Below are 12,700 nucleotides of genomic sequence, written 5' to 3' on the forward strand. Positions count from 1 at the left end.
TATCCATGTGATGCATATATTGAGTTAGTGAGGCCCCTACATGATAGTCCATTAAACATTTGTGCATGAGCAGTTAAGAGTGAAAAGCATTGCCCAGGAAACAGTTCATGATAGATTAGAGTTGAGTTCATCTTTGAAGAAGCGGAGAGAGGTGCAGGATCTGGGCAGCGGTTGGGGGTGGGGGTATTGCTGTTCTACATTGCTTCGTCTAGCCTCACTATGATTCCTGAGTCTTTGTAACTTTGAGACAAAAACTGCTTTATTACGTATGAAGGAACTATATACAGCTCCACGTGACTAGATGTTACAATGCCAAAATCATAATTATGCTCTCTACATGTCTTTCCATCATGTGATCTCCTATCTCACCATTATTGTGGTGTTAATGACAAAGTCCCACATTAACCCTTGTGCCACAGGGCTGAGACTTTAAAGAAATTTTATGTTAAGAAATTGCACTAGAATTGGCTCAATACAGTAACTGACTATCAGAGAATCTGCGATACGTGCAGGAAAATCTATGAATGACAGGTGTGTGGTTCTGTTGCACAGTGCAAGAAACTATGCACTGTTTATTTATCGCAGGGAATGCAAACTCTTCCAGAAGTCTGTGTCACAACCGAAAGCATCATTCAGGGATATTTGAATCCAGCCCATATATGCTCAGGACTGTGTCGCTTCCTCTTCATGTTGTCAGATATGGATCAAATGGATGGCGGTTTCAGCTGCACCCAAAATCTCCTACACTCTTTCCTTCTGTAGAATAGTGGAGCATGGAATTGGAACTTGTTGCTCTCTCTCAGACTGCAACATATTTAGACTGTGCCCCTTATAGGCTACCAAATACCATTTGATTATGCCTCAGCAACTTCCTAGTTGTCATGCTGCATTAACTGAGGTAGCAATTCACAGAAGCATGAGAGAAAGAGAGAGTAATTGAGAAAGACATAGGAGCTCAAAATAGTGTTATGGTGTTCAGCATTTGTTTAAAGCTGCAAAATATTACTAATTGTTTTTTGGAATATTTGTTTACAGACTGTTCTTGCACTAGCTGATGGTCTTGCAATGTTAGTTAACATGTCATTCAATACCGATCTTTGACTAAATGCAAGTTATTTAAGGGTAGAAAGTCCAAAACACATGATCATTCAGCTGAATTATTCTCCAGTAGGTTGTTATTGAACTACTTCTACTTCTCCATTATTTTCTATGTCAGCATTGCCCTCACCCACCTCAATGTGAAAGCCTTCATTCAATAGTGGCCTCACATGTTGTCTCAACTAGAGAGCAAATCATTTCTGCAAACAGCAAATCACTATTATATGAGTCACATTTTGTGAGCTATCTTTGGGGAAAGCCACCAGGCTTGTCTAATCAGCAGAATAATTTCAGAACTTTGATGATCTGCTCATTGAGACTCAATTAGGTTCCACAAGTCTATAACACAGATATGTACAAAGAGGTTCACAGACGAGTTACACACCAAGCGTACATGTGATACTCTTTGTCTCCAAGTAGTGTGCCTTTCACTTTCTGTGAAAGAGCTAGAGGGATAGAGGATGGCAGCTGCCAAGAAAATGGCCCCAGACTTGCATGTTGGGCTGCCTTCTGCTCATTCCCGGTTACATATTTTTATTCTTATATATTCTTTTTCTTTTGTGTCAGGAGAGTAGCAGGTGAAGGAGGAGGCCTCTGGTAATGGCAGCAGTAGCAGCAACACCAGGATTTGATTTGACTGGATTTATTTATTGTCATGTGTGCCTAAGTACAGTGAAAATCTTTGTTTATGAGCAGTATGGGTAGATCACAGTAAACAAGGATATACAGATCGTAGGATGAGAAAATAAAGGTGGATAGAGGCATACAGGTTACATCACACAGGGTGTGTGTGAGGTAAGACCAACATTAGCAACATCAGCATCATTTGACAAGCTGGACAGAGCTCCATTTGACCCTGGGATAGAACAAAGAACAAAAAACAAAAACAAAGAACAGCACAGCACAGGAACAGGCCCTTCGGCCCTCCAAGCTTGCACTGACAAATTTTGCCCTTCCATATTAAAAGTGTCTTCATTTACAGGATCCCTCTATTCCCTTCCAATTCATCCTGTATTCATCCAGATGCCTCTTGAATGCTGCTACTGTGTCTGATTCCACCGCCTCCTCTGGCAACACGTTCCAGGTACTCACCACCCTTTGTGTGAAATACTTGACTCGTAAATCTCTTAAACATCCCCGACACTTTGAACCTGTGTCCCCGAGTATTGACCCCTGTACCCTGGGAAAAGGCCTCATACTTTCCACTCTATCGATGCCATTCACAATCTTTTACTTCTATCAGGTCATTCCCTCCACCTCCCAGTGAGTGAGGATCAGGTCCTGGGCTGACTCCCCCGAGCCAGTCTCACAGGCCAGGGTAAGGATCCAAATCTGTGGCTTGGCTTGGGTGCCTGACAGGGGAGAAGTGGCAGTCTCAGCACAGTTTGGCGGTCTCCCAAGATGCAGTCTTCTCCTGGTGTGGCAATCTTGTTTCCGTGTGGAGGTCTTCTTAGTCTTCAACTTCCAGATATTCCAGAGGCCTGGCAGGTGGTCACATCTAGGAATGGTGGTATTAGCCTGGCATGGTGGTCTGCTTTGGCAGAGGCTTCTGGCCCAATATTCCAGTGGCCCGTCACAACAGTCTTGTCCTAGAATGGCAATCTCATCCCAGCTGCATTTTTAGGGTAATCCATTGTTTCTTAAATCGGCTTTCCCTGAGCCCAGGATCCATTCAATGATCTACTTTGCCCTAATTTTACTTTCTTTTTATTATTACATATGACTTCTGTCATTGATGTAAGCATGTGTGGTGTGGCGACTTATAAAACTTTTCACTATATTTTTCATGTAGAAGTACATATAGCAACAAATTTTTATTCTATTCTATTTACCAACAGAACGAATGCTTTGAGTACACAAGGTCCTGAAAAAGACACCAGTGGGTGACATAGATATAGGCAACATTAGAATTCTCTTGGAAATGTTGCCATCTGTGCAAGCTTCAAAGCCTAATCCTATGGCTTCCAGATGCTCATGGGAAGGGTGATGGAAGTGTTCACTGAAGCAAACATGGCAGTCATCTACTTAATGCAGACTGACATGTTACATTCAATATCATATAAGACAACCTGGAAGAAGCTCAAGGAAAAGATGTCCAAGGTAGCAGTGACCAGGCAAAAATGGGAGCAAGAGGCAAATCTTGTTGCAGGAACTGACACAATTCTGTGAAAAGTCCCTTTGTTATGCTGTTGTTCAAAAAACACAGGTAAGTGTCTTTAACCTCTCAATTGTATTTGAAGCACAAATGATTCCCACAAGTAAACCTTCTATTTCCTCCTCTTGCAGTTGCAGCTCTGTTTTGCTGTCCTCATTGTGTCTTCATAGCAGAGGACTGTCAGACAAAATCCCATGAAGATAAAAATGCATTGCCAGATCCTTTTAAGGGTTCTGGAGATTTTACATGCCTTAAAAGTTTAAACAGCCAAAAGCTACTGTGTAGTACAAACAAAATGGCTTGCACGTGTTATTGCATTCCAGCATGTTACCTAACAGCATGAACGATGCCTTTGAATATTGTGAAAAGTCATCTCCTCCATCATTCCACATACAGTGGGCAGTTTGAGGAGTTAGCAGTAACAACGCGGGAAGGGTCAGAAATGGCTTTGGGTTGTTGACAAGATCCTGTAGCCCCAATTTATACATATTCATTAAGCCTCTTTCCCCCATGCTAAACATTTTCAAATAGGAACTCCAGCTACTTAAATCAAGGTCAATCCAAAAAATAGAATAGGTTGCTGACCAGCAGCAAGCCAACAATTTTTGTTTTGCTCTATCATCCTGTTTTTAGTTATTGATGGAGAGCCGTGACTAAAATCAACATCATCATTCCATCATACAAGACTGATGGTCTCATTGTTGAACCAGAAAGTAAAGCTCACAAATTCACAAACAGCAGCTATCAGGCAGCAGTTACAGCATCACTGTCTCCTTTTACCTATTTATACCAGTGAATAAAACTGACTGAACATAATTCTGCTCATCTTTTCCACTATAAGTATTAAGAGTTCAAAAGATCCAGCCTACTACTTTTAGTAAATTCTGAAATATCACAAGTCGACAACAGCTAAACTTGCTTTCACATCATAACAATCTTTCAGCATTGTTTGATATCTGGTCATTCTCAGTCTGTCTGGTTCAAGTCCTCCTACTCAATCCTGTACATGTTGTATTATTTTGTTGTCATGCTCTGCTTGCATGGATGTCCAATAGAACATTTGAAATTGGCTGCTGGATGGAAACCATTGGAATTTGCTTGGAAACTAATTACATTAACTGGTCAAAAAGTTAAGAAGGTACCAAGATTGCTTGTGATATGACCTGAAAAATAAAGTACTCAGTTTCAATCTGCAGCTTGAAGAAGCTTACCCTCTGCAAGGATCCAGTACAATAGCTCTTGGTCTCGGAACATTTGCAATGATTGACCGATCGCTGCCATCCACTTTTATGGAGCTGATTGTTTGATTCAAGTAATCACTATAATAAATCCGCTTGTTAATCCAATCATAGGCAATTCCATCAGGAGCACCCAAGCCTTGAATAAATATTTTTGTATATTACTTAATGGTTTAAAATATTTAAATTACTGATGTATAAAAGCAAAAAGCAAGCATTCGTTGACTGAACCAATATTAATGTAGACTCGAAACACGCATTCTTAGAGCATATTTAAAATCTAAGTAATAGAAAGCAATTCTAGTAACAATGCATACAGCAACCACCAATGTCAGATGATTGATCTATATTTCTGGGCAGAATTCATTGGGTCTGTAATTCCAGCTTCAAAATTAATATAATGAAAACCAGTAGGAACATTGAATCGAATTAATCATAAGGTTCAATCATACATTGCAACTGGAATCAATTGTATTGATAGAATTTTTCTTTCTGTGATAGGAAGCTCCAGTTTTTTGTTTAATTGAGAATATAATTTACAATAATGGTTTGTCCATGATCAGTTTTAACCAATACAGACTGATAATAAACATGGTTGTTAGCAACTCTGGATTCTACACTCTACAATAGATACAACAATAATAATTTGCATTTACGACAATGTAGTAACATGTCTTAAAGTGCTTCACGGAAACTGATACAATTGAATACAAACAGCACTTAGCCATAGAAAAAGACATTGATGGGGTAAGGGAATGAATGGTAGGGTCAATGGAAAGAATTCCAGTTGAAGGCTCAATCATCAATAGTAGTGCAAAGGGAGAACAGATGCAAAGGAATCCACAGCCATAGAATTAAGCATACAAGAGCATTTTTTAACCAATAATTTTTTTGTTGCTTTGGTGCTAATGTGGAATGCTGCACTCAATTTTAGTCTGGTATAATAAACAGTCATATTACTGTTTATAAAATGATTGTTGTATTTACCTGATACCACCTGTGTAGGGGAAGCAGAGACATCTGCAAGACTGATGTAGCTGATTATGCTGCGCCCTTGGCCAAAGTTTTGTGTAAAATAAATTCTTTTGTCACTGCTGTCATAGTCAAGTGCCACTGCAGTCCACCATACATTTACTACTGCGAAGGGTCGTGTATGGTCAGCTGTATCCAAGTGAAGACTCTGAATGGAACCTTCTGTTGCATATATCAAATAATCATTAGTGATGGTCATACACTGTTTTCCATCAGCAGCCAACCTACCATGGGCACACCCACACTTTGGAAGTTGCAAATCAGGCAATGCAAAACAAAATTGGGCACATTCTCCATTAGAGCTCAAGCAAGGGTTATTGCTAACTTGCCTGGGAGATGTTGGCTGAATCCTTTTATCAAACATTACCACATCCCTTAACAAGTTCAAGTTGTCTCGGATAACAGACGGTTGTTCCATGCTTCCAGGTTCTTTACTTGCATGTAAAATCTTCTTCAAGTTCCTATCCACCCAAATCATCCTGTTTTCAAAGATAGTGATTCCAAATGGGGTTGGATAGCGACTGCCATAACGAATTATCTCATGTTCGTCACCATCAGGTGAGACCCTAGCAATTAGGTCAAGGGAGTCATCAACCCAATAGATGTAATTATTTGTGTGGTCCACAGCTAGACCTCGTGGCATGACAATACCATCATCCACTAAGACAGTTCTGTTGGAGCCATCAAGTAAAGCCCGTTCAATTTTAGGATTCTGACCATAATCAGCCCAGAAGATATATCGGATCTTTGGATTTACTACAATATGTCTTGGCTGATCCACTGTTGTTTTCAGGAGAACTCGACGAAAAGTGGTATTCAAACGGAGAATTTCAATATATGTCTCAGTTTGGAAAGCATTTGTGAAATAGAGATTGCCTGCATCACATAAAAGAAGAAACATATATATCATTCTTTCTGAAGGATGAACAGGTGGTTCAATGAAATCTGTATGCTTTGGGTTCAGTCTGTCATACTAAATTATTCTGGGGTTCAGTACACTTATCAGAGAGATGTAAATCCAGGTCACATACAAATTAAATCATTGAGTTATTTTAATATTATCATTCATCGCTGATCATTATATAATACAAAGTTTATTCTTTTCTTTTCAAACTATAGCAGAGGCCAAAATTTCAATAACTGATGTTTGACTGGAAAAGGTTCTTATTGTCAAGTGAAATAGCTGTATGTCACCAAGGATGCAACATCAAACACCAATAATAACAACATGTATACCAGACTATTGTTAAGCTACACTTTCCAGTCAGAAGATCATAATGCAGAGTCAGCATACCTGAGCTACACTAGTACCTGCACACCTGCACACATGCAGACAACCAATTCTTATTATTATTGAACTTTAAAAAAGACATTGTCAAAGCTTTTTGTCTTGCACTTAAGACAGACTGAAGAATACCATTGGAAGGTTATTATTAGGGATTGCAGTATGGCTCACTCACACTTTTTACAGGTTAAATATTTTCATTATGCAGGCATTACAATTTTTGCATTTAAACAGAACTTTATGTGACAACTGTTGCCTGGTGCATTCCCCCAAGGAAATGTTTCAAACAATCAAAGTCTGCTGCCTGACAAAATTATTGGTCCCTTTGAAATTTGGCATTCTTTCATCTGTCCTGATGAGTGCAAGATGAAAAGCTATGAATGCATCTCTTTTTTAACAATGCTCAGATTCTGTCCTATCAGGTGACTAACAATTCTTAATACTGCATTTAAAAAGCATTTAATCTTAACATGAAACATGACAGTCAAAGCACTTTTAAAATGCTTCACATCAAGTTGGTTCACATCAAGTTGGTGTTAAACTGTACTAATTGTGAAATCCATGCATAGCGCGACTATCTCCAAAAGGTCATTTCATGCCTCTTCAGTTGGTTTTAACAGTGATGATGATTACATAAGAATGTTTAGTTTATATGTATGGGTTTCTACAATTACAAGATGGTGAAGGAAAGCTTGCAGAATGCAAATTCAAAACCTAAATTTTTACATTGGTATTTTGCAATTATCATTATTGAAATAAATAAGAATATAACAATGAAATATGAACATAGAACACAGAAATTTGATCTGTAGCTGATACACTGCCAAAGGGAAACTTGACTTATCTATAACTACAGTACTGTCTGAATACTGTTCAAAGATGTAGCAGGATTTTGTACTAGAAAGCATGTGAAATAGCTTTCTTCAGGTTTTCATTTATTTAGTGAGACTGGGACTTGTTAATAATTAAAAGACAAAAATTAGTATATTGTTACTTAAGCAGACGTTTTAGCAAAATATTCGCATGTATGAACAAATTTTAGATTTCTCTTATCTTGCAGTTGTTCCAAGTTATTTTCTCCTTATTTACAAGAGTGAGATATTGTTTGCAATAAACAAATCATGTTCTCCTACTAACAGCCCAAGATTAGTGGAGTCTGCTCTCAACTATGTTAAAGCATTTGATCCGAAGGTGATCTTCCCACCTCATATTTATGCCCTCACTAAGATTGCCTATTTCCACATCCACAACATTGCCTGACTTCATTCCTATCACAGTTCATCTGCCAGTGACATCTTTATTTGTGCCTCTTTTCTTTGCTCTAATGTGCCCATAGTTAATATTCCATACTCTACCCTCAATAAACTTGAGGTATTGAAATCTGATGCCCATGACTTGACATATTCCTCTACCACCCCTCTTTACTGACCTTCATTCAACTTCATGCTAAGCAGAATCTTGATTTTAAAATTCATATCCTCATCTTTAAATCTTTTGTGGTCTTGTACCTCCCAATCTTTGGAAAGATTGCCATTAGCTCAGAACTATCTGATATATTTGCGCTCTCTAATTTTGGCTTCCTCCACAACCGGTTTGTAGTGGTCATAGTTTCAGGCCCCAAGCTTTAGAATACCCTGTCTACAATTCTCAGTTTTTTTATGCAGCTTTCATTCTTTAAAATGTTCCTTCAAATCTACCTCTTTAAGCTATTAGTCATCTGAGCTGATAGCCCATTATACGCTTGGTATCACACTTTGATTTACAATGCTCCTATGAGGCACCTTCGGATGTCTTGCTTAAATCTGCCACATTAATACAGGTGTTTTCTATTGTTTAGTTAACAGATTTTCTTTAATACTGCACAAAGAAATTATAGGTAATTACTGTAAAGCTGGAAGATTACAAGTTCATCAGGCACTGACCTGCCACCCAATCTACTGCAATTCCCCGAATACCATTCTGACCAATTCCTGTAACTAGGATGCTTTGGAAGGAAGACCCATCAGGTTTAATCCTCCGAATAGCATTCCTTGAAGATGCCATACTGAAGTCACACCAGTAAATAAATCCTGATGCTATATGTACATCCACATGTAGGGCAAAGCGAGCTGAAAGAAAAAAAAATCAACATATTACTAATTCTAAATGCACAATTCCTGGTTTGGCAAAAAAATGCAAAGAAATCCTGTGAGATGTGGGAGATTAGAGAGAAATCAAATATCTCCGACAACTTTGTATGTAGAAGTGTGTCCACCTTAGCTCCTCTCAGCCCACATGGATCGGTTGGAGCAGCAGTTGGGCTAATTGATAAGCACACAGGAGGTGAATAATTTTATAGATAGGAGTCTCTGGGAGGTGGTCACACCAAAGGTTCATCCAGATAGATGGGCAGGCAGGATTTCCCTGTAGCTATTCCCCTCTCATCAAAGTGTAGCATTTCAGGGTTTGTTCAGGGGGTGGCTTCAGAAGAAATCAACAGCAGCAGACAGATGAGTGGCACTACAATTGCTTGTGATGTACAGTAGGGAGGATTGAAGTGTAGTGAGTGGGGATTTTATAAACAGATGCACAGATAGGTGTTTCTATAGCCATGAGCAAGACTCCAAGATGGTGTTTTGTCTCCCTGGTACTAAGGTCAAAATTGTTTCTGAACATTCTGAAAGGGGACAGTGAGCAGCCAGGGGCCATGGTCCAGATTGGTAGTAATGACATAGGCAGGAAGAGAGGTGAAGTCCTGCAAGGGGAATGTAGAGAGTTAGGAAGGAAGTTGAAAAACAGGATTCTGGGGTTGTTATCTCTTTATTATTAGGCAAAAGTGAGGACTGCAGATGCTGGAAACCAGAGTTTAGATCAGAGTTTGGAAAAGCACAGCAGGTCAGGCAGCATCTGAGGAGCAGGAAAATCGACGTTTCAGGCAAAAGCCCTTGGAGGCCCTGGTCATGGCGGATGAAGGTGTAGAGGGATTGGATGTCCATGGTGAAGATGAGGCGTTGGGGACTGGGAAACAGAAGTCTTGGAGGAGGTGGAGGGCATGGGTGGTGTCTTGAACGTATGTGGGGAGTTCCTGGATGAGGGGGGATAGGACAGCATTGAGGAAGATGGAGATGAGTTCAGTGGGGCAGGAGCAGGCTGAGACAATGGGTTTGCCGGGGTGGTCAGGCTTGTGGATCTTGGGAAGGAGGTAGAATCGGGCGGTGCGGGGTTCCCGGACTACGAGGTTGGAAGTTGTGGGTGGGAGATCTCCTGAGGTGATGAGGTTCTGTATTGTCTGGGAGATGATGGTTTGGTGATGAGGATGGAGTCATGGTTGAGAGGGCAGTAGGAAGACATGTCTTCGAGTTGGCGCCTGGCTTCAGCAGTGTAGAGGTCAGTGCACCAAACTACCACTGCACCCCCTTTATCCGCTGGTTTGCTCCAATCCCAACCTCACCATCAGAGGGAGTGGAGGGCAGCATGTTGTGAGGGTGAGAGGTTGGAGTGGGGGAGGGGTGTAGACAGTTTGAGGCGGTTAATATCTTGGCGGCAATTGGAAATGAAGTGGTCAAGGGCGGGTAATAGGCCAGTGCGGGGTGTCCAGGTACTAACAAATTTCCATAGAAGGATATTGGTACCCCTCCAGTTTAGGTGCAACCCATCATTCTTGTACAGGTTCCTCCTACACTGGAAGAGATCCCAATGATCCAAATATTTGACGACTTCTCTCCTACACCAGCTCTTTAGCCATACATTCAACTGTATTATCTTCCTCTTTCCAGCCTTACTTGCACATAACCCAGGGAATAATCCAGGGAGTAACCCTTCAACTGCCGTGTTCGCCACCACTTCCGCCCCTACCAAAGCCACTCACCTGCATTCTTCCAACGCGCCCCCCATAGATCCTACTGTCACCATCCCCGCCCCCCAGAACCCTGGAAGGACTGTAAGACAAGGGATAATCTGCCAATGGGTGTCTAAGGAAATAAAGGAGGCTATCAAATTGAAAAAGAAGGCACACAAAGTGGCCAAAAACAGTATGAAACTAGAAGACTGGGAAAACTTTAAAAGTCAACAGAAAGCCACAAAAAGAGCCAGAAAGAAAAGTAAGATAGAGTATGAGAAAAAACTAGCACAGAATATAAAGACAGATAGCAAACATTTCTATAAATATATAAAATGAAAAACAGTGGTTAAAGTCCCCTAGAGGATGAGAAGGGCATTTCGTTATGGGATATGATGAAATGACCAATTGAACAGGTATTTTGTATCAGTCTTCACAGTGGATGACAGTAATAACATGACAGAAATTGACAAAGACGAAGGAAAGTGAGGACCTGGAAACAATCAGTTTACAGAAGAGGTAGTGTTGGGCAAGCTAATGGAGCTAAGGATCGATAAGTCTCCTGGCCCTGATGGAATACATCCCAGGATACTAAAAGAGATGGTGGGAAAACAGCAGGTGCACTGCGGTAATTTTCCAAAATTCACTGGACTCTGGGACACTGTTTAAAAAGGTAGGTTGACAAAAGATGGGGAGTTGTAGACCAGTTAGCTTAACCTCTGTATTGGGGAAGAGGCTTGAGTCTATTATTAAGGAAGAAATAGCAGGGCACCTCAAAAGAAATTGTCCTGTTGGACAGACGCAGCATGGGTTCAAGAAGGCAGGTCATGTCTGACAAATCTTTTGGAATTCTGTGAAGACATTTTGAGCCAGGTGGACAATGTGGGCCCAGTGGATGTTGTGTACCTAGATCTCCAAAAGGCTTTTGACCTTTAGTGGCTGCTGCATAAGATAAGGTTGCATGGCATTAGGGGCAAGGTATTACAATGGATAGAGCATTGGTTGACTAACAGGAAGCAAAGAGCGGGGATAAATGAGTACTATTCTGGCTGGCAATCAGTGACTGGTAGTGTGTCTCAGAGATCACAATTATTCACAATTTATATAGATGATTTGGAGTTGGGGTCCACATGTCCAGTGTCAAAGTTTGCAGATGACATTAAGATGAGTGGCAGAGCAAAGTGTGCAGAGGACTGTGAAACTTTGCAGAAGAACATAGGTACATTGAGTGACTGGGCAAAGGTCTGACAGATGGAATACAATGTGAATAAATGTGAAGTCATACATTTTGGTAGGAGTAACAGTGAAAGCAGATTATTACTTGAATGGTAAAAAGGTGCAGCATGCAGCAAGGACACCAAGGTCCCTCAAGCAGAGGGACCTTGGTGTCCTTGTGCATGAAGATTGGTCTGCAGGTACAACAGGTAATTAGGAAGGCAAATGGAATTTTGTCCTTCATTGCTCAAGGGGTTGAGAGAGGTAATATTGCAGCTGCACAAGTTGCTGGTGAGGCCACACCTGGAGTACTGAGTGCAGATTTGGTCTCCTTACTTGAGAAAGGATGTACTTGCACTGGAGAGGGTGCAGAGGAGGCTCACTAGGTTGATTCCAAAGTTGAAGGGGTCGGCTTATGAGGAGAGGTTGAGTAGATTAGGATTATATTCATTGGAATTCAGAAGAATGAGGGCGCATCTTCGACAAACATATAAAATTATGAAGGGAATCGATAAAACAGAAGTAGATAGGACGTTTCCACCGGTAGCTGAAGCTAGGACAAAAGGGCATAGCCTCAAGATTAGAGGAAGCAGATTTAGGACTGAATTGAGAAGGAACTTCTTCACCCAGAGGGTTGTGAATCTATGGAATTCCTTGCCTAAGGAAGTAGTTGATGCTACTTCAGTAATCGCCTTTAAAGCTAAGGTAGATTTTTTTTGAGAAATAAAGGAATTAAGGGATATGACGAAAACACGCTTAAGTGGAGCTGAGTCCACAAAAAGATTAGCCATGATCTTAATGAGTGGCGCAGCAGGCTCAACGGGCCGGACGTCCTATACCTGCTCCTAGTTCTTATGTCA

The 12,700-nt window shown here is 40.7% G+C and overlaps 1 protein-coding gene across 3 annotated transcripts in view; it reads right to left on the reverse strand.

Moving 5' to 3' along the window:
* lrp2a (low density lipoprotein receptor-related protein 2a) overlaps positions 1-12,700 on the reverse strand; it is a 337,835-nt gene that overhangs the window by 143,242 nt on the left and 181,893 nt on the right. For all 3 annotated transcript variants that reach the window (XM_087989117.1, XM_043693942.2, XM_043693941.2), the window contains exons 38-40: positions 8,731-8,916; positions 5,479-6,399; positions 4,465-4,630 (exon numbers count right to left, since the gene is read on the reverse strand). In XM_087989117.1, the coding sequence (XP_087845243.1) occupies positions 4,465-4,630; positions 5,479-6,399; positions 8,731-8,916 (1,273 nt within the window). The remainder of the gene's footprint in view (positions 1-4,464; positions 4,631-5,478; positions 6,400-8,730; positions 8,917-12,700) is intronic.

Source organism: Chiloscyllium plagiosum, unplaced genomic scaffold (assembly GCF_037043375.1).
Source record: "Chiloscyllium plagiosum isolate Xiang-an unplaced genomic scaffold, Cpla_swu_hap1 HiC_scaffold_7, whole genome shotgun sequence".
NCBI classification, from domain to species: Eukaryota; Metazoa; Chordata; class Chondrichthyes; order Orectolobiformes; family Hemiscylliidae; genus Chiloscyllium; species Chiloscyllium plagiosum.